General features: G+C 34.3%; 2 protein-coding genes across 2 annotated transcripts; one reads left to right on the top strand and one right to left on the bottom strand.

The window, feature by feature from the left end:
• Positions 1 to 956: 956 nt before the first annotated feature.
• On the top strand, positions 957 to 10,797 carry ida (anaphase promoting complex subunit 5 ida). The gene is made up of 13 exons (XM_088226672.1): positions 957 to 1,288; positions 1,379 to 1,461; positions 1,546 to 1,762; positions 3,171 to 3,304; positions 4,493 to 4,602; positions 4,755 to 4,914; positions 5,740 to 5,936; positions 6,299 to 6,554; positions 7,202 to 7,352; positions 7,838 to 8,029; positions 9,869 to 10,312; positions 10,391 to 10,551; positions 10,642 to 10,797. Exons 1-13 carry the CDS (start codon positions 1,153 to 1,155, stop codon positions 10,759 to 10,761), a joined length of 2,361 nt encoding a protein of 786 aa, XP_088082798.1. The 5' UTR covers positions 957 to 1,152; the 3' UTR covers positions 10,762 to 10,797.
• Positions 10,785 to 22,787, bottom strand: IntS2 (integrator complex subunit 2). Its single transcript, XM_088226671.1, has 8 exons — positions 22,328 to 22,787; positions 21,205 to 21,587; positions 20,276 to 20,490; positions 16,231 to 16,460; positions 14,805 to 14,929; positions 14,568 to 14,640; positions 12,911 to 13,094; positions 10,785 to 12,834 (listed from the first exon to the last, which is right to left on the bottom strand). The coding sequence occupies exons 1-8, from the start codon at positions 22,606 to 22,608 to the stop codon at positions 10,906 to 10,908; spliced, it is 3,420 nt and encodes a 1,139-aa protein (XP_088082797.1). The 5' UTR covers positions 22,609 to 22,787; the 3' UTR covers positions 10,785 to 10,905.
• Between the last annotated feature and the right edge of the window lie 278 nt (positions 22,788 to 23,065).

Consider the following 23,065-nt stretch of genomic DNA (forward strand, 5'->3'; position numbering starts at 1 on the left):
ATAAAATATAGCAACAGATAAAAATAAATTCCTTCTCGTTTCAGCCGACATACTCATAGGTAAATCAACTTAATTTAAAATAAGATACCGACATACATATTGTTTTGAAATTCATTCTGCTATTCTACTGTACACATTTATGGCAAATAAAGTTTGACGACAATGCTGCCTACCAACACAGAATAACCATTTTTTGACGTTGATTTCAAAATCGGATATCTACTCATTGGTGTAGTATTAAAAAATCACTTATCTGTCAATCAACCAATAAAAGGCCAGTATTTGGGTCACATAAATATAAACGGTTGTTAAAAGTTGTTGATAAAAAAGCCCAAAATATTCCTAAGGTAGGTTAATAACAAAATTTGTAAGATCCCACTAACGTCTCCTCGAAATATCGAGGATGATTAGACCTTAAGTCTATTTTGTTTGAATTAAAAAATATGGTACCTAATATATATGTGCATAAATGACAAAGTTACCGATGGTGGACCCTCGCTACACTCACGATTCTAGCCAGTTTTTATTTTATGTTATATTATAAACATAGATATTTTATCAAAACTGTGTTTTCTTTCTTGAGATAATTATGTGGGGAATCGAAACTTTGTTTTCTCTCCATTTGGGTAATTTGATTTAGATTTTTGGGGAATTTGGAAAATTAAAATTAGCAACGCTGTTAGTATTATAAAATAGATACCGTAGCCAAAAGCATCGCGGGTGTATACGCAGTACGAACCTAATTTCGTATCGTAGTGGGTTGATCTTATTTGGGATCGAGAATAGATACTCTAGTCGGTATGTCGGTATTGGTAAACGGGTCGTAAGCAAAACCACCTCTAGAGGGGGTTGTGTCGTAAGTTAAACTTAAACTTCCCTTCTATTTCTGACGAATTATCTATCAAGTTTACGTTTTAGTTTCTGGTTATATTATAGTAAATATATAGTCTCTGGTTGAGTTAATGTCTAATTGTCTAATTTATCTTTGACTTTTGTTTGGTCTACAGTCTTTTATGATATTGAAAATTTTTATTTTGAATTACTACTTTTGTGGGTTACTAAAAATGATAAAAATTTCCATTCAAAATAGTTTTCCAGTCTAGATTAAAAACGATTTATTTTATTAAACTTTTTACTTCTTCAAACCGCAAAATGGCTTTCTCAACAATGGATAACCAAGATTTTTTCAATTTGAATGGCGGCAAAAAGAATAATGTTGAAAACGTCACATCCCACAAAATTGCAGTTATTGCTTTTATAAGGGAATATTGCTTATTAAAAAGGAAAGGTAGTTACAATAAACTCGTAAGAAAATATTTACCCAGGGATTTATTTTCATCCTTCAATTAATGTAAATGCGTATTTAATGATATTTCAGCTCAAGACATGATGGTGTTTGATTTTACAATGTCACCTAAATATCGTATAGATTTTTGTATGCTGGTTTTGAAACTCATACAGGTTTGGACTGTTTAAGATTACTAACAGTCTTCTTGATCGTATTGTAATGTGTTTCAACGAATACTCAATGTTGGTTTTTTTCAGTCACCTGACTTAGAATTCAAGGAACTAGAAGCCCTTTTGACATCCGGGAAGTATAATTTATTGAGTGCTCATTTGCAAAATTTCTGCCTTCGTTTGAAGCAGATATATGAAGATGGAGTTAATGCCCTTATTGATTGCGTCTCTAACGCTGTTGAGAGGCTGATGGTGGAAGAGACACCTGAAACAAGTGTCTTCATTAGCAAGAGTAGTGTTGCAGGTATAAAACTATTTGTCATCATCATTCGCACCGTGGTTTGACATTCCTAAAGAAGTCAAACAGGGACTATTAATGTCACCACGGCTGTTAAACTATAAATAGGTAGTCGTTGACTTACGACCTAGCGGCTTATGATTGTTCGACTTTACGACCACAATCCGCTCTCAGTTAACTGTCTGCCTAAGCGTGAAAAAATGGTCTGAGCATTTTTCAACCTCTTTTGAAATGTCTAAAAAAAGAAAAATTAAAATTTACCAATCTCCAGGGCCCCCATTACAATGGGAAGTCAACATTTATCTTCAATTTTATCTACAAAGTAAAATTAAGTTTTCTGTATGAAATGCAGAATATGCATTCAATTTTTTCTTCTAAACATGTTAAATTATAGGTTTCCGATGAAGATACTTTAAATGTTCATACAAATATACTCATTTTCGTACACAAATATCGGTTTTTCTTTATAGACAGTCGAAGATAACTCTGTTAACTTCCCATTGAAATCGGGGCCCAGAAAGGGTATTGAAAACAAAAACATAGCAAAACTCGATAAAGGAAAGTGATGCATACACAAATAGAGTACATGGCGAAAACGGGCTCATTGCCTTTTTTCAATTTTCGATATATTAATACCGTATTTTCTCCTAAATATTTATAAGCCATCAAAATATGTCTGTTTGCCTTATAAACTAAAGGAAAACATATGGGGTCATGGCTGGCAAAAGAATAGTCAATGATGCGACTTGCCGCATTAAACTTGTTTTTTTCTGTTTAAAGGAGTTTTTTTTTTCTTTAATTTTTTATGGCTTTTCCCCCTCCCAGTTGGGGGTGTTCTAGCCAGTGTTGAGTCTTCGTTTTTTTTTGTTTATTTAGATATGTACACATGTGTCAGTATATACATGTTAGTTAATATTTTGACAATTTTACATAGAATTTTAAATACTTGTTTATTGGGTGGGGGACAGGAGAGTTAGAATATGAGTTGGGTCGGAGGGGTCGGATAGGAAATCAGGATAACAATCATTAATGGGGGACCCAAAAAAAACATGGTTTATATCTTCTTCCTCAAGCTGACATTTGCACACGACAGAGTCCCGGACATGGATTCTGAACAGGTGAGAACCATTGCAGCAGTGCCCGATGTGCATTCTGCAAATGGAGGATGTTTCAAACGTGTTCAGAATCACTTTGGAAAACCAAGGTTTTTTTTTTAAATTTAAAGTAGTTGTTTGCTAATTTTTTTTTGTGATTGTATTAAAAAATATGTTTTACATCATTTGAAAATATATTTTGTTAAATACATTAAGCCAGTGTCTCACAAATAAGGTTTTTATTCTTCTGTACTGTAGTTCAGATTTAATTTTAAAAGTTAAAAAATATGTGAATTTAATATTCAACATTAATTTATCAGGAATATTTATAAGACGAATGATGGTATTCTTGGATAAACTCTCATTCTCTCAAGTTACTTCCGTCTACCGCTCTTTTTGTTCTTATTATGAGAGTGGAAGGCCAGGAGCTCTCATGCGATGTATCAGTAAAGATGTGAGTATATATTTTATATTTCTAAATAACTCGAGTCATTAAATTTGTCAAAGCTGTTAAGTTTATTCTACAGCAAAAAAAATAATATTTTTCTGTTAATAGATTTTACTTTGTTTAAAATCAATATAAGAATACTTTCTGTGGATTAGATACAAAAATGTTTTCTTACGTGCGGAATTAGAATTAGAGCATTCAGTTTTACAGTAAAGTTTCTTGAAAATGCATAATTTTTTTTAAAAATAAAAATAAACTACATTGAACAATGTCACCTGTTCATATGAATCAACCAATGATAAGAGAGTTGCGAAAGATTTCCGGTTTCCGGTAAGTTAACGAACCAATTGGCAGAATTGACCTAGAAGAAGTGGAAGAGAACTTGAGACGACACACGCGGAGTAATTTCAGAAATACGAAACTTAAAAAAAATCATAATGCTGATAATACGATACGTAAAAATTAAAAAAAAATCTTTTTCTTCAGTTTAATAGTCTATTAACCCTTACCGGTCCAATGTCGATTCTCATTCGACATTGATTTTTTTCATATATCATACTTTGGAAAATTATAGAAACTATTTTTTTCATTTAAAAAATAAAAACTCTATTTGTTGTAAAAACGAGATTTATTTTTGAAATGTACATAGTAATGGCCTTATTATCTATATTTTATAATTTTCCAAAGTATGAAATATGGAAAAGATCGATGTCGAATGAGATTCGACATTGGACCGGTAAGGGTTAACAAATAATAAAAAAAACCACTGAACTTCCTCATTAAATGCTCTAATTTTGACTATGTGTAAGAAAATCTATTTTATATCCTATTTCCCATAGCACTAACTTCCTTATTACCGTTTGTTTAAAATGCAGCACTATTGATTTTACAAAACAAAATATATAAATGTAAATAGTTTAATAAATCGAGTTGTGGTCTTGTGGCTAGTGTCTAGGACTCACGGACCAAAGGTCCGTGGTTCGAATCCCACTCTACCCCAACTCGATTCCATTTTATAATAGTGAGTTATTTACAACTCGTTGAAAATGGCCCTCAAAATTAAATATTTGGGTAAATCATAAGAACGCAAATATTTCTTTTTTCAAAAAAAAATAAAAAGTTAAAATTTACAAAGTTAATGTGTACAATGTCCGTCAAATATCGGCGAATAATGGGCATTTTTTCTTGTTGAAGAAATTGAATGCATCGGAAACTTCCCCAGATGTTGCGATGACCAATGAAGAGAAAAAGTTTTTCGCAAGCATGGAGGGCTCCAGAAAGAAGATACTATTTGACAGAGACAGGTATATTTCAATTGTCAACTTCATTCTCCTATAATCCTAGTATTTTTCTATAAAAACAGTATCTAGTTTTGGTGAATTAAGTTAAATTAGCAAGTTTAAATATTACTGAACATTACCTTAAATTCTCAAAGTTTTTTATAATTTTTTTGTAGTGGATTTGAGCACTGTCAGTGGTCCCGAAAACAAGCAGAGCTGGTGACCGCACGGCAGGCTGCTCTACTCCAGGGAGGAGAACCTCGGGCCTTATCTCCTCCCAGATTACAAAACACCATTTCACAAATATTAAGGGACAATCCTGACTACGCGGAAGCTGTAAGAATCCATGTTTCATGAGAATTTTCATTAATATGTATACTTAAATTAAATTGTGGTCAAAAGCCAAACATTAGGATACTAAGCCTTTACAAACATTTGACAGTTCTTATTTAATTTTTTTATCAAAATAAAAGACAAGTGATATTTAAAACCACAAATTTGGAGTAACTAGTGACTGGTTTCATTGTTTGAGCGATATATGGAAATTTGTGAATTCAAGTATCAGTCATATTTTATAAATATAAATTGTGACTGATACTTGAATTTAATGGTTTAAACATAAATAATGTATTTAATTTTTATTACGTTTAATAAACCACCATCAATCTTATTTAAATTATCTTCAGTTAAATTCTTTGTCAAATTAAGAATAAAATACAGCTTCCTTGAAGAATCTCACGAATAAAAATAAAACTGGTCATATTTTGTTATTAATAAAACATTAAAAAAACAATGTCTGTGGCAAAACTTTGTCTTCAAAAAAAAAATCAGCATTTGCTCTTTCTATCATATTTTAAATTGTTAATTGCAATAGTTTTTGTTGTGGTCAACCTTTCTTTTCTTTGACTTAAAAGTTAAAGAGTTGTTCCTGCATTACATGGTCAAGATACTTTAGTTTTGTGCCGCTTTACAATATTAAGGAGCTGACTATTATCAACTATTTTTAAGCCTATCATGATATTCTTCTCGTTTTAAAAAATTGTGTGCAGTAAAATCATTTTTGTATTGTTCAAATCGATTTGCGGTGACTTTTTGTAGAGGTAAGATTTTTCAAAGTACCATGAATTGAAAGATGTAATTATATTACACTATTATTTTCAGCATTTTCTAAGCTTCTTGAACTGTCTTCGTTCCCGAGAGTTGTGCGGTGCAATGGACAGTTTGTACAGCTGTTTCGATCGTAGTGTTTCGAATTTACTTCCCGCTAACAACACTCCATCTAATTACTCCGACAGAAACAGAATATTCCGATATGCATCATTGAATCTGGCAATATTGCATGCTCAGTTCGGACACAAGTAATTATTATACTCACTAATTTTATTATTTCAAGGTTTTGTCATAAAAACATAAAAAGACAGCCATAAAAAAATCCTTTGTGATAATATTTTTATTGTTTTTACATTTCAAAATTGTATATATATATTTTCATGATATTTAAAGTGCTGTGTTGACTCTCGTTTCACCCTGATACAGTTGAATAAAAACATTTTTTTTTTGCCTTTTTTTGCAGACAACAAATAATATCCTATTAAAAGGATAAGTAGCCTAAAAAAAATATTGAACAGTGCCTTTGAGATGTCTCATAACAATTACAGTAGATAAATTGACCGTCAGGATTATTTTGTTACTTAAAAACGCATTATATATATTTTTTAAGGGAGCAATGTCTCTCTGCCCTGAAGGAGGCCATGGTAATGTGTCAGGAGGCGGGGGACTCGGCCTGTCTGCAGCAAGCAGCTTGCTGGGCATGGAGGGGGGGTGGCGCGGGGACTGGGGGCCCCCCTCGGGCGCCACTGTCCACAGCCGCCCCCTCCTCGGCCGCACCCCCCGCCCGCCACAGGGCGGCATTGGCCGCTCAGGCCTTCGTCCAGCATGGAGCAGTGAGAAAGGCAATACCAGCCCATCTTATAGCTGTAAGTCTGCTAATGTTGTTCGTAAAAAAATCTGAATTAGTGTCACAAGAAACTATTTTTGGCATGGAAACATCCAAGTGCATGTTTCTGAAAATCATTATCAAGTAATATTCTTCAATGATTCTTCAATTCAGGTGATTCTAAATAAAAATATGAAACTAATTATTCATAGATGGCGCATTTATATTTTTTTATTGAAAAATGCCATTTTTATGTTTATTTTCAATGGAAATTTTACAAAACTTGGTTTGCGAAAACTTTACATTATATTGATAATAAGATAAGTTATTTTTTGATTTTTACACAATTTTGTGAAAAGGACATAAATTATATTGTTATGGTATTTGTTACAATCTATATAGTGTTAAGTTTCCGCAAACCAAGTTTTGTAAAATTTCCATTGAAAATAAATGTGAAAATGGCATTTTTCAATAAAAAAATTTAAAAGCTCCATCTATGAATAAAATTACCATCATATTTTCGTTTAGGATCACCTTAATGATTTTGTCTGGTAGAACTACTGAAAATATTCCTATTAAGCAAAATAATTTGGAGAAATTTCACCTACATCAATTGAGGTTTCACCTGCCTTCTTTTTATGCATACTTTTTACTCTTTTTACACTTTTAACTCGACCCCTTTTTCAGTTAATGATGAAGGGTGATGTGGTCCATTGTCAGAACTCCATGACGGATCTAATGCAGACTAGTTTAGCCAACCGCGCAGCACTTTGGGCATTTTATGGGAAATCTGAACTTTCATCCATTTGCTGTCAGCTTTTACTCAATTTAAATACAGGTCGGTATAGTTGTTTTAATTTCATATTTATTTGCAAACCTATTTGAATAAAATTTTGCCAGGAGTCATCTGTTTTGCAAAATGTTTAATCAGAATTCCTCACAAATGTTGTTTTTCTAAAAAGTTGTCTAGAATTGGATTCTCAAGCAGAGATTTAAGTAAAAGGTTTCTTGATTGTAGTCTGAATATCATATCGTCGGTAATCCTGCAATACTGCGTACATTGATCTTCTTGGCAGGGAAACCTGAAATGCGTTTTCAAAGAAACCAACATTAATTAGAGTAAAAATAGCATTAATTTAAAACTAACAACTCTTAGTCCCTTTAACAAATTTATTGCAGTAAAATATTTTCATAAAAAAAACAGGTTATGTGGTATTGCAATATCAACGGCGTTATGTATGTTTTTTAAAAAATACAGTTTGTTTACAATAGACAATACTTATGTTATTTTTACAATATCTTTATATTTTGTTTCATCCCCAGGCGGAGAGTGGGATAGTGAATCATCATGCCTGGCGGCGTGTGGAACGGCCCAAGCTCTCGCTGCTGCAGGACAGCGGAACCACGCCGCAACTGTCCTCCAGCATGCACGCACACGAGCTCCCTCACCTCCACACTCAAGGATTTGGATGAGAACTCAGCACCTGATCACCGCACAGTATGCTCTCATGGCTGGTATGTACCTGTATACTTATTGAGTAATTAATCATAATCACTATATTCCCTTATTAACTGAGAGCTCATTCAAGAAAATTAGAATAGCTAAAATAATACAATCTTAATCCTGCGAAAAATTATGTTATTAATGGCAGATATGTCTTTATTTAATAAAATACACATTATTACAATATTAATACATTATAAAAAGAAAACAAAGTATTAAAACATATTTTGTCCCGATAAACTATTAAATACAGTAAAACCTCTATTTTACGTTTTTCAAGGGAGCAACAAAAAAAGTGTAAAACTGAGGAAAACGCTCAAGTGAGGAAATGAAAAATGTATGGAAAAAATGAAATTACATAAAAATATAATTATTGTACTAGACTATACAAAATATACAGCAGAAAAATTGTAAAAACTGACATCATTGGGGATTATGAATATTGAATTATTTATATTTAACCTATGATTTAATTAAAAATATTTTGTATTTTTTCAATCAATACTAATCTATAATGTGTTTTTTGTAATTGAATTAAAAAAAAAAAACATGCATAAATACTTTAATGTAGGTACTTAACCTTAAAAACACTAAAATAAATATTTGAATTTGCATAAAATGATTTTTTCCCGAAATATTGGGAAATTTAAATCATATGGTATCACTTTTTTAGTATGGCACGCTTCAACTGTCATTTACATTGCGGAAAAATTGTTTTACACTTTTATGATAACTGTTTAAACTATCTTCTTTTCACGTTATGTTTATAACTTCAAATAATTTTTCTATTACCACATTTTTAATCTTTTTGCATCCTAATGTATTGATGTAGACTTTTTTCTTCCTAAATTATATTGCACCTATTTTGAATTTAGTTTGAGACAATAATTTTTAATATTTTTTTTATTTACCTCAATTTTATTCTCCATTCACGCGGCGAGCTCGACTCGTCTTTTGACAGACCGAATGAATTTTGAAAAATTTTCAACGTAAAACCGAGGTTATGAAAAACGTAAAAAACTTCAATTGGGGGGAATATTTCAATGATAATGAATGGAAGAAAACAGTACCTAAATATTTCGGCATAAAAAGCGGGAAAACGTTAAATTGAGGAACATAAAAACGAAGTTTTACTGTAATAGTTTGTCATCGGGTAAATGATGGTGGATGTGTATAATGGTTTAACTCAAGAGATAGCACAACACCACCCAAGCATCATATATTATATTCGTGAAAATACCAGATTAATAATAAAATAATAAGGCGCTGTGGCGCAGTTGGTTAGACGACTAACTGTGAAACTGGCGTCGCGGGTTCGATTCCCGCCAGTTGAAAGAAAAAAATCCAAGAAAGATTTTTTTCTCAATCGGTCTGGGTGTTGTGGTGTATTTTTCATTACCTCCTTCCATATCGCCTCCTATCCTAGAAGCTTAGCGGGTTATTTCTTTAGGCTAATTTCAGATGACCGCGCGGTTAGTAGTTCCGCAAGATCATACTAAATAGTGTTTATTGTCTACATAACCGCGCGCGAGATCTTTCATCGCGCGGGTCCGCGCAGCAGCGCATGGTACAAGTTCTACAAACTTGTATCGACCTGTACAGTTGATCCGCGCGGTTTGAGAAGACGATATTGTGTCTATTGACTACCGCGCGTACATATCCTGTCATGTGAATGCTCTGAACTTATAAAAATAGGGGCATATCAGCTTATAGCTGCTTGCCCCTTTCTGTTGTAATTTCCTACCAGTGGTGGTTCAACAATTTGGTGTGGAAAATAAAATTATTGATTGTGTTAAATCTACTGTTAATTGTGTTAAATCTACTGTTAATTGTTTTAAACTTATTTTTAGGTAAATGGCAAGAAGCCGAACAGGCCGCTTACCAATTAGCGTCCTTAGATCGTTGGGAAAGTCAGCTGATTAAGGCCGAAATACATTTCCATAGAGGAGAACCTGTGTACGCTATGGCTTGCCTAAATGATGTATTAGACCACTGTCGTTCGGAAGAAGACAGCCAACTGTATTTAACCCTTCGTATAAAGGCAATGGCGCTTTGGGCCCAGGTGGAGAATTCTTCTAGCGCAATAAATAAAACATCATCGAGTAGCATTATTCTTTTAAACAAAGCACTCTCGTTGGCTCTGGATAACTTTTTAGACTACCAGGCAGCCATTGTAGAAATGCATGTCGCTAACATACAGCTACAACTGGGATGTGTTACAAATGCTCTAGCAGTTGTGCAAGTTGTCTTAGCTACCATCATGACACACGGAGGGCCGTTTGATCAAGCGAGAGGTGAGTCAATGTATTATGTAACGATATCTGCCCCCATTTATGTATATATATTTCTACCAATTACATATTTTTATTTAGCAATGTTGCTGTATGTCAAGTGCCGTATAGCATCCGCACCAAAGGCAGGAGAAGTAAGGAAAAAAGTGATGTTACTGTGTTCTGATCTTTTGGAGAATGTCAAACAAAAGTTTAATCAAGTTGAAGCCATCAGTAGACTAAAGGATGTTATCTACTTACAGGTAAAATATGTTTTATTAAATATCATACATCCATATTTTTTGGTCTTGTTCTCATTTTTTACTGTCGTTATTTTACATTGAAAATTTAAGGCACAACTTCACCATGAAATAGGGAATATTGCTGGACGAAATAAGTGTGCATTGGAATACCGACAATTAGATGAGCAGCACCCCACAAAACAAAGTAACTCTCTTTTAACATGTTTTTGAGATTAAAATAAACAAACAAAAAATTACATATGTTTTTTTATTACCAGTCTTAACATAACACAATGTTTACAGGCACTAAACAAAATCTTAAATTACAAATGTATATACAAATAAATACCCATATATGTAGGTATAGTTTTTTTTTCAATAAAGCTTGTCATTAAGCACAGCTTTCTTAATTATCTCATTCATGGTATGTTGGATATCTCTACACAATACTTCAGCCATGAGTACTTTAGTTTTCTCTTGCATCTTAGACTGTGTGTACGCGAGTTCCCCAGAAATGCTGACATCGTTCCACGAGTGGCCGAGCGATGCCTGAGATTCACACACTCTCCCTAATTGCATCAGGAGTGAGGTTATGTCCTCTAAAAGAGGGGGGAAAGCCGTGCAAATTCTCACCAAGGAAGGAAGAACTGGCTGGAATAGATCCACGCGTAGGTCACATGGAAGAACAGATAGTAATACTGATAGAGTGTTAACGCAGAGTCGAGCTATGGACATCGCTTTCGGTAGGGCATACTGAATAGAAACATGGGATACGAGGTCTATAGCAAACACCTGCTTCTCTAAAGAAGCTTGACTCAATAATTCAGGGATAAAGTCGAGACAGATGTGCATAGAGGGAATTCCTTGAACAGTCACAGGAAGGAGTTCTCTGGGGTAACCTTGAAAATGTACCAACTTGGCCAGAGATGGTTCTGCTATAAATATCTGATGGAGAAATGAACAGACTATACTCCTAACTTCCCGAAGAGACCACATCAGTTCAGGATGGGTCTTGTCCTGAGCCGTCTCCAAGCACGCTTCCAGTAATATTTGCAAAGCTGCACTTTCCTGTGCAGCTACCAAAGCATTTTTTAGTTCGTCTCTCTCCAAGTCTGATGTTAATTGTCCAGTTTTTTCTATCAAAGGCTTATCGTGCAAATGCCTGGCTAGTTGACTTCTGGACGCAGCGAGACTCGCTTCTAATATTCTCAGGACTATTTTTAATATGGGACCGGATCTGAACACTCTCACGTCGCATCTTAACACTTGCAGGGGATCTACTAAAATATTTTCTTGCGTAAGTATAACGTTCCTCGAAGTACTATTTATATTTAAAAGCGCATTGATCGACATTACCCATAAACAACGAGGCAGGACTGTATTCAATCTAAGCCAGACCTGCCGATACATCTCTTGGATATGTCTAGAAACTTTATCTCCCAAAATAGTTTTAAAGTAAAATACAAATGTTTCGGCAAACGGCCAAATATCAGTTGGATTTTTCATTAACATTTGTTTTAAAACTTTTCCAGTTTTTGAGGGGCTAGTTTCAATACCGGTGAATGCTTCTATGATTGACATTTCAGTCAAGCCGTTGTCTTGGGAGGTCGAGGGTTGCTGAGCGTCTCCGAATATGTGGTCATCCATCCAGTCGTCCACCAGGGAGAGATGGGGGAAATGTGTCGCTAACAATTTGAGTAGAGGACTGAATAATCCACCATAGCTTAGTTGGTCCCTTTGCGCTTGATGCAGTAAGTATTTGATTGGGAGTTCTGACAAGAAAGCTGTAGAATAACACTTGATGTTACGTCCACTGGAAATGTGAGAAGCGGTGTTAGTAAGCCGAACGTCTTCGTACAACAGGAGATAATAAAGAAGAAGTAGTTGAGATGTTAGACTTGGTTTTTCTATTTGAACTTCATCTGTGAGGTTGGAATCTATTTCCATTTCAGACAAGTTGTATACCTTCTTCTTACTATCAAAGTGTGCACCAAATACGGAGTTGCGGAAAACATTTCTAATTTCTTCTTCTGTGATGGGTTCATTAACGTATTCCACAGCCCCTTTTGTGCTGTTAAATAATATGGAATTAACGTAGACTTCCACAAGATTGGGAAGTACTGGGTGCAGAGGGGATGTGGAATTACAGATCTGCTTGTAAATCCAACTCTTAATTGGGACTTTGTGTTTAGAGAATGCTCGTGACTTTAGTAGTTGGTGTATACAGTGCACGGGAAGATATCCGGGGATGTTTCCATTCAGGTTGGCTGTAACCGGCACCTTCACAGCGTGAGCTGTCACCACCTGAATAAACCAAAATATAATTAACAAAAAATTGATGTATTAAGACAGAACTTTTTGTTTATGTATCGAAATGTACCTGTTCTGTGAATATCTCCTGAGTGAAGACTTGCTTGATACGAGTCATGTTATTGGGGCGAATGGGAACTTTCATGCCTAGAGTGGAGCAGACGAGGTCACAGATAGCCGACAGCTGGTTGGAGTGGAAGTGGATGGCCATCAGTAAGAGCATCTCACCGAAGGATGCCGTCACACCAGAGGCACTGGAATATATATAATATATTGACTTACGCTGGAATTTCTCTTCCCTTTTTCCTAACAATTATCCATCATAATCACTAACTTTGTGAGGTTAAAATGAATCACATGCTTTGGCTAGTCTAGAAAAAATCTTTTGTTATAACTATTATTTATTGCAGTGTTTTTCATCCTTTTTGAATAAGCGACCCTCTTACGAGTAGAAAAACATCTGGTGATCCCCTCCCCTTCGCCAGGACCAGCTTTTGCCTTGTTTAGGGGGTCGCAGTCATAAGCAATGTAAAAGTTAAGGTCCTGGAGGTGGGGGGGTAGTGATATATTTCTTAGGATCTGGTGCTACCCCCCCTCCCAGGATGCCAGATTTTTATCCCATAATTTTTTACTTTTGTCTTGCTTGGGGCCGTGATCCACAGGTTGAAAAAAAACTGATTTATTGTACAGAAAAAAAACTAATAAATATTTGTAAGGAGTGTAGGTATGTTGTAGGTAACAACATATTATCTTAAGTCCTCTGCATACCCACATATCCTGGCAAGCTCATTCTAGATTTGACTCTCCAACTAAAGTCATAAGCTTAGAGCCCAACTACTAGTAATATTTATTAGAGTTATAATAAACTAGAATAAATACTATTCAGCATCTTCAATACCACGCAAGAATCTAACCATGGTATACAAAACAAGATCTCTTTTACTTTACAATTATTGTGATGAAATCATAGAGGCATCTGCTTAACTAAATCACCTTTGTCCTAACTCTGATCAATTAAAGTAATTTTGGAACGGTTTTTAGAAAAAAGATGAATCTTTAATTCACCGGGTTTCTGGCACAAGTCTGTAACTACAAATTTTAACCAAAAAAATATACATTTTATTTTATTTTATTTGGGAAATCAACAGTTCTACATACATATTTATAGTAAACAAATAGATATAGTGTATAAACTCAGAACTAATAACAGATTTCCACATAGTATATAAAGTTATTAAAGAAAATATATTACATATCAAATAAATACATATAATTTATACATATAAAAATGTTATTTTCATGTACTCGTAAATATTTTTTAATAATCAAAAAAATTTTTATATTTATTTTAAGAACATTAAGTTACTGTAAATTGAGCGGGATTAGGACAAGAATGCTTGAAGAGAGGATAAGGAGGGGAAGGGAGATGTACATATTTATTATTATAATGTCTACTAAGTTACATAATGCATTTTTAGTGTAAATTTTTAATCTGACAGAGTGATGTTTGTGTAATCTATATTTTTAAATTTTGTATTGTACACTGAAAAAGTCCTACGAAAAAAAGCATTTTTAACATACGATGTTTTTCTAACATAATATGTAACTTGTGATTTTATTTGAATTGTTGATATGGAATGAGTTTTTAACTTTAATATATGTATGTAATATTTCACAATAAATCAAATGTTAGTTAACAACTTGTGCCAGAAACCCCATGAAATTACCTTTCAAAGTAAGCCTCTTCTTTGACGAGCCATTGAACCCATTCTATGGCCTTTTTCTCATGTTCCGGTAAAGCTAAAATAAAAATAATAAACTTTAATTCTACATTTTATATGTTTTAACATAATGTGCGAGACTGCAGAGATTTATATAATAATTTTTATGGCTACATACAAATTAAAATCTACTTTTTACAATTTTCGCAATTGTCTTAGTTACTGAGATATGATGAAATGTACCAATTAGTGAGGGGCAGGCGATGATCATACACAGGCTGAGAGACACAAATCTTACTCCAGCGGGTGTGGGTGGTGGCTTGGAAGTTACCAAGCGGATAAGGCAGGCTACCTCTTCATCTTGGAATCTGAAACAAATTATATCATTTATTTGTTCACACATATAAATAATGTATATTTATAAAAATAAATTATGCATGGATGTCCAAACACAGGCAAAACGGTGAATATTAAAAAGTAATAAGTTCCTTCCAAACTCCTTACCCGACTCCTCATCCTATGCATTCCTGACCTCATTTCTAAGTAATACATTTTATATGTACAAGTCTGCCCACTGACAGAGCTGTACAGAAAAAAAGGTAAAAGCTGTACCAACTGTTTTTGGTCAGCTAAAAGACATTGCTTAAGCTTAAGCTTAAGCCTTGTAAATCTACACTTTCAAATTCTTTCTCAAATGTGTTTTCCATCTCTTTTGTAGTATAGGTAAAATATATATACTATATTATGATCTTCACATTATTTTCCACATAAAAAATATTAAATCAGTTCAACATCGATTTTTAAGAAAGATAGTCTGAAAAGTGAATATACATATCGACGCAAGTTACCAAGCGACATGCAGCAACTTAGCAGAAGAGCCAATGAAAGTTTTTTTTAAATTAATAAAATGATATCCTTTATTAATAAAAAAAAAATAAACCTTTAATTGGCACTTCTGTAAAGTGACTTAAAAAGTAAACTTTTTCCTTTCTAGTGTCGATATGATGAACTAGAAACTATCTTAAATGTATCTTTTCTTCAAAAATACATCTGATCTGTTAGTTCTATTAAAAATTCTCATTTTACTTTTTGATTGCCCTTTTATTCCTACAAGACAAAATTTACTTTTTCATACTAAAAACTAAAGAACTAATTATGATTTTCACTCCGCCTTGCTTAGATTTCTTAGGTCTGCCAACAAATATCCCAGTTTTATTTTATTTGATAACTGCGTTCAGTTGGCTCGACATTGGCACGTGTGGCAGTGTTTTGAAGGAAATCACACTGAAGTATGGTGAGATTGACGCTGATTTTGATTGTGAAGAACCATTACTGACCATATTATTTATTTCGAGAGCTATATCGCAAATCTCCACAGCTGGATAAGGGGTCTAATGTTTCTCCAAACTTTTCCACTCCTTTCCATCATCCGCTATTACCAAAACAATATGTAACCAAGAATGTTATTAAAAAAAAAATGAATAAAGATTTTAAAGCAATTTTTAATACCATATTATTTCCTTAATTTTTTAAACCTTTTTTAATTCAATTTTGGGTATATTTAAATTGCTGTTTTTAAAGTTTATGGAATGCATCCAATTTTTCTATGCAAGTCATTGCTCTTTTTGCGGAGCGCATCTACCACACAAAAAAAGGTTTGAGTACTAACTTGATGCCCGCTATCCCTCTAAACGCGCAGTAAAGTCGCAGCAGGGCTGAGGCCTGCAGAGCCCGCTCGGGGCGCAGCGCGGCGGCGCGCAGGCGGCGCAGCAGCTCGGTGCGGAGTCGCGTGGCCCCCGCGCTGCCCTCGCGCCGCTTGCCGCCTCCGCGCAGGAAGGCGGCCACCCAGCTGCGCGCCGCCTGCTCGCTGCCAAGCAGGAGGCCTGACACAAACGCCACCTGTGGACATATATTTTATTTTAAAATTTATTCTTTACATATTGTCCCCTTGAATACAAAGCAAGTTATTTTTTGAGATTATGATTTGATATTTTTCAGAGAACAAACTAGCATCTATCTCTGTCGTAGAAATTGTTGATAGAAAAGAGATAAAACACATTTTTCGTATAAAGTTTCATATTGGGTTGAGGAATACGTTTCTAGCATTTTATGTTTTCGTTTGTCCTAATACGATTTGTTTGCTGTTGGGCAAAGTGTTTATATTTATTCGAAAGAGCTCTTTCTGCTCTACAAAACTGTGCTAATCATTGTTTTGAATAATTTAATTTTTAGAGATACGCCAAAGCTGAGACTCAAGCAAGACCTCCACCCGAAGAAGACCATGATCTAAGTTTATTTATTTATTTTACACTTTATATACATATAAATGCTCGAGAGAAACAGTATGGTCGACAAGGAACTTTATATTGCCCAACTGCGCTGCGTAAATGAGGCAATTCAGCTGAAGAGACCCGATCCACAAGACCAAACCATTCTCCATCACGACAACGCCAGGTTCCCTGTTGCACAAGCTGTCAAAGCCGCACTCCAAGAGCTCGAGTGGGGGGTTCTTCAGCATCCGCCATACTCTCCAGATCTGGCGCCAAGCGATTACCCCCTGTTCCGCTCAATGTCGAATCAAATGAGGGGTATTACCTTCAACTGCAGAGAGGATATTAAAAACTGGCTCAACAGCTTCTTTGACACCAGGCCGGGCGATTTTTTGCGGAACGGGATCAACCAATTGGTCGAGAGGCGGGAGCAGGTCGTAAACAGCAATGGCGAATATATAATTGATTAATTTATTGTTATAATTATTGTTTTTTGTTCAAATAAAACTCTTTGATAAAAACGCTACAAACTTATTTCTCAAATTAATATATTATATATACCTTGGAATGCAGCATAAGTCAATAGTTAATATTTGTTTGGATAAAACACTTAAAAATCATGTATACTTTAAAAATAAAATATTTGGTTAAAAAAATTACTACCAAACAATACAAAATTACTGATTTTTAGAAGTATTTTTTGTCTCCCGTTAAGTTGTCATGTAAAGATTTACGTTGTATTCAAATGAAGGTGACTATTAATAGAGTTTTACTAATTTATTTTCTGTATTTAAAAAAAAATATCTATATATATTTAAGAAAAACAATAGTAATATAAAAATATAATATATAAAAAATAGTACATACATCCAGTTAAAAGTTTTTCACAAATATAATGAGAGAACATGTTACACAGTAAAGAGAAAAAAGAGCAAGAAGGTTAAGGGATGAGGAAATAGAGTGGAGGAGTGGAGGAGAGGGATTTTCATAATATTGTTGACTGATTCAAAATTTTGATATAATAACATGAACATAATTAACGGTGCATAAACTTATCACAAATGTTTCCGGATTGTTGTCCGTAGGACAGTTTTGTATGGGCTAGTATGAATGAACAAATCGTCAACAAGAATTTCCTTTTCTCACTGGTCCGTTTTACAGCGTGTCGTTAACAATGGACCATGTCCATAAATTAATAAATAACAAAGGCCCTGAAAAAACCTATGCACCAATAGTAGTGTTTTAATTTTTTGAGTTGTAAGTTTAAAAATAAAAGCTTTACTCAAGAAAATTAATAAAATCTTTTTAATAAATTCATTCTTTCGAGTAAAGAAATCTGGTGACCCTCCAGGATGTTTATTTTATCACACTATATGTTGTATGTCACAGATTTCAATGACGATGCACCTATTACATTTTCTTTCTATTTTCTACTTAGACCATATTATTATTAATCGAAAAGTCAAAGTGCCTACAAGACAGGAGCGAACGCAGAGGGCCATCAGTAGCAAGATAATAAGATTAAGACGCCATGCTTAAAATGAAATTTAATTTGTGTCTTCTAGACGAAGAGAAAATTAGAATATTCAGAGCTGGGACAAGGGAAGTTTGGAAATTGTTAGTGACATTCGCCACATTCTACCATTCTTCAATGGTGGACATAAAAATTCAAAAGAGAAACAGACTCAAATTAGAAAATAATTTGAGTCATCATTCCCTTTCCACACCTAATGGTGCATAAGGCACTGGATTGGTACACCAATCACAGCACAGCTTGATCATTTTTGTTACACGAATTTACGATAAACAGTCTGGAAGGCAAACGCGTTGACCATTACACCACGAGGCCGAATTTGGATACTTGTGTCTTAAAAATAGAATCACAATTTGATAAACTGTCAAAAAAATAAAAAAACATACGGCCTTCATATTCTTGACATTATATTTTTACTATAGTGTATGGCTCTAAAACTCTTACTTTTTTACTTGTACCATGCTTGCAACTGCGGCCCCTCAAGCGAGGCTTTGTTTGTTTGTTTAATTCACATAAAATTTCATATTTTTTCTTTTCTACATGAAAAGAACCTTTGCGACCCCCCTGGGGACAGCGACCCACAGATTAATCACTCACCTAGATGATGTGGCTGAGATGCTGTCCGAAATTCATATAATTGTTATTACTTTATATTTAAATTCGTTTATTTAAACTCTTTTATTCCCATAAATCATGATTGACAACCCCTGCTTGCACTTGTATATAACGTAGAAATTTGTTTAGTCTACCACCAGTCGCATGCCACGATGAAACCCGATCACTGGCAAAAATTATAAATAAAACAACTTCAACAGTGTAAGTCACTCTCCAAGCACAAGAGTTAGTAACTTTTTTTGGAGAGTTACAGTGGTAACATTTACTAGATGTATAAAAATAGATTTGTATAGAATTTGAAGAAAACATGTACCTTTTATGAAATTTATTATTAAAAATAAAAAAAAAGTGGAATAAAACTATATACGTATTTATATTATTATTATACTAATCTATTTATTGAACAGGTGTGGTTATGTACATAGAAATTAAGCTGTACTATTTTTCATCTTTCTTGCTTTGAATACAGTAAATGAGTAGTTTGGATGGCAAAAATAAACTTTTTTCATAATTTATATAGGGTAAACCACCTTAATTCTTTTCCTTATCCATACCATAATGAGGAAATTAAATTTGTACAAAAAAACCTTAGTTAAATTACATAAATTTTATTTATATTTTGTACATTTTGTTGTTCAATATACTCATGCACGTTTAAAGGATATACCTACTTCTTCTTTTTTTATCTTTTTAATTTTAAATGCACATAGTGATTTATTTTTTATAACCTGTAAGCGTGTTCTTGTATGAAACTGAAATATGTACTTTTTGTAAGGTAAAACGCACTGTGTGCCGAGTAAAATAATTCAATGATAATATTGTCAGTACTCCATCAAAGTGAAGTGCAATTTGAGTGTAGAAGTGACTAAAAATATAATAGAAAACGTGTAACCTAGCTATCGCGTCCAATCATAGAGCGTTAAAGTGGTTTGATTGTTTACAGTATTAATCCACAGAAAGTGGTTTGGTGGGATTTTAGTGACTTTTAAAAATAAGTGAAATTTTAAAAGTGTAAAAATGTATATTGATGAAAATAAAAAAAACATATTTTTAATACTCACAAGCTTGACATTCATTACACAATGAGTTATTCTGGGTTATTATGCCGTGTGTTGTTCATACTCTTTCGATGTTTCGGATCACATTACAGCGTACCTTTTTAGTCAGGATACACAGATATTATAGCTTTGTAAAGCGTGTCCCCTAAAACGAGTGATTGTTTGCCCATTTATGCATTACTTGCCTAAATCTAATAGAAAAATTAATTATGTGCTGGAAAACAAAGTTGGACTTGCCACATCACTGTGAGTAGAGGAAGCATCCGCCGCGGCGTGGTCCAGGGTGATGGAGATGGCCAGGGCCGGCAGACGGCAGGCGTCGGCGCACCGTGCGCGCACTGCCAGGGCGTGTCCAGGGGCCATCGCACACAGGCGCGCTAGGGCTGCGCTGCGGACGCCCCCTGCTCCCTCCTCCTCACTGCGGTCCGCGTTCCACACCAAGTGAGAAACCACTAGAAATGTGAAATATGGAAATTGATTTATCTTTATAGCATTTAAATTTTTAAACCAATATAATTTTTACAAAGCTAAATTTGCAAATATTTGCTTCTTTTTGAAGGATGATGCTTTTGGAAAGGGATTCCTCGTTTTTTAAAAAATTAACTCGTGAAATTCCTCAGAACTGTTACTAAGTAGCTTGAAGTAATACTTTTTTTTAAATAAATTTTTTGAGTTCTAATTGTTTACCCAAATATTTAAATTTTCAGACCATTTATTATAAGTCGTGCATAACTAACTTGCATAATTTGCTATTGTTCACTGCTGATATTATTCCTATAAAACATTTTTTTGTAAAATGTTCTTTGAACCGTTGATGTATAAATAAATATATAACTTGTGTTGAAAAAATGGGAATTGAGTTGTGGTAGAGTGGAGTTTGAACCTCGAACCTTTGATCCCTGAGTCTACAACACTACCACGGGATCACAACCCAGTTCAAATGTCGCATTTAGTTTGATCATAATTAATCCACTTATTTATTATTATTTTTTCCACCAAAACCGCCCAGAAGGCTCAATTACAGTGGTAAATTACAGCCAGTCTTGCGGAAAATTACATTTACTAGTGTTTTCACCGAGAATTGAACTAGGAGTCTTCTAGAATAGAGTAAGCGTCTCAGCCACTACAATTTTTTAAATTAAAAAAATTACGAAGTATGTGGATACCTTCTTTAAAACTGTCAGGCATGTTGGCGACCACCCAACAGATAATAGCCGGTCCCTTGTTCACATACAGAAGAGTCTCGCAGATGTCTGTAATGTTAAGAAGAACGGGCAATTCCGCGAGGCAGATACAAATAACATCCGAGATTTCCTCTAAATACACATCACTGTCAAACAGCTCGGATGGCTTTATAGAAATGTCTCCAGTGTTCTGCGGGCTCGCCTTGCTCTGGTTGTACTCTGAGATCTGCGCCTGTAGCTGCAGAAGCTCAGCAAGAACTAGTCGCACGCGTCGCGTGGAGTCAGAACGCTCAAATTCATTACTCAAACCGTTGACAACACCCTGAATAAGGAATGACTCTTGACGGGAAGAACCAGGCTTTTGTCTAGAAAAAAATAAAAAGATGTAAATTATGGAATATTCTTCTTCTTCTTAGTTTTTTATTGGCTTTTTCACCTCCCAACTGGGTGTTCTAGCCAGTGTCGAGTTTCAGATTATACTTAGTTAAATATTTACACATGTGTTAGTACTATATACAAGTTAGTGTGTTAGTATTTAATATTACATACACTATACACATGTAACTTGATACCATTTATAGCTACATATTTACATAAAATTATAACAAATGTTTATTGGGACAGGTCGGATAGGAACTCAGAATAACAATCATTTATGGGGCATCCAAAAAAACATGATTTAGATCTTCCACCTCAAGCTGACATTTACACATGGCAGAGTCCCAGACATGGATTCTGAACAGGTGGGAACCATTACAACAGTGCCCAACGCGCATTCTGCAAATGGAAGATGTCTCAAATTTGTTCAGAATCACTTTGGAAAACCGAGGATTTTCTGTTGCATTTGGTTTCAATAGGAAAAGATGTCTTCCCTTGGTTTGGGAGGAGGCTACCCAATATTCTTGCCATGTGCGAAGTTGCTTCTCCTTTGACCAAACGATGAGATCACCTACTGGTTATGGTATATTCAAACACGGCTATAAATAATTTATATAAATTCCAGTCATTGAGATCATTTCAAAAATATTTTAGAGTAAACTTTATTTGAGGTTATATGACAGATAATAAAAATTGTGAAAATTTAGCCAACCATATTTTCACATACCTCATTTGCTGTTCCTTTTTCAAATCGTGTTCCAGGGCATGGAATTCTATGGATAACAGGGAGACCATCGAGTTGACCAGCTCTACACCGGCAAGCAAAGTCAAAATGTCTTTCTTTGCTTCGGCGCAATATTTTGGTAACTCCACTGGTGATATCAAAGCCATTCGAACAAGACATGGTAAAATAGGACGAATATCTTCAGCTGTAAATTTCATCAGCTCTTCAATATTTAAACTTTCAATCGCCTCAAATACATGAGGCGCTACGGGTTTAAGAAACATTTTTTAACTAGTTATGCACGTTTTATAAACTATATAGTGTGTGAATTATATGAAAAAACATTATTGGCATTACAACTTAATGTATTTTACATCAAGTTGGCAGAATTATTATGAAAAATAGCCTAATAGATTCACGAATTCTCAACTCGGAACACTGACGTTTGCCGAAAACTGAAAACAAAGTTTGTCTTTATCAAATTGTCAATAAATTTATCTATGGTGAACGACTATCCAATGATACGAGGTGCTAGTAGTGAAATGATTGATTAAAATTAAAATTATTATAATTTTTTCTCATGTAAAAATCCTGAAAAAGGAAATTGAGTGGATAAAAGTCCGGCTCGTGGTTTTGTACTTGGCACGTTTATCAACCATGCTCGAGGTCTCGGGATCGTTGACATCGAATAATTGGTGGATTTTTTCAAAATTTTCAATTAAAAAAAAAAAAAACAAATAT

Source organism: Micrasema longulum, unplaced genomic scaffold (assembly GCF_059751315.1).
Source record: "Micrasema longulum isolate JH-2025_06_02 unplaced genomic scaffold, ASM5975131v1 h1tg000454l, whole genome shotgun sequence".
NCBI lineage: Eukaryota > Metazoa > Arthropoda > Insecta > Trichoptera > Brachycentridae > Micrasema > Micrasema longulum.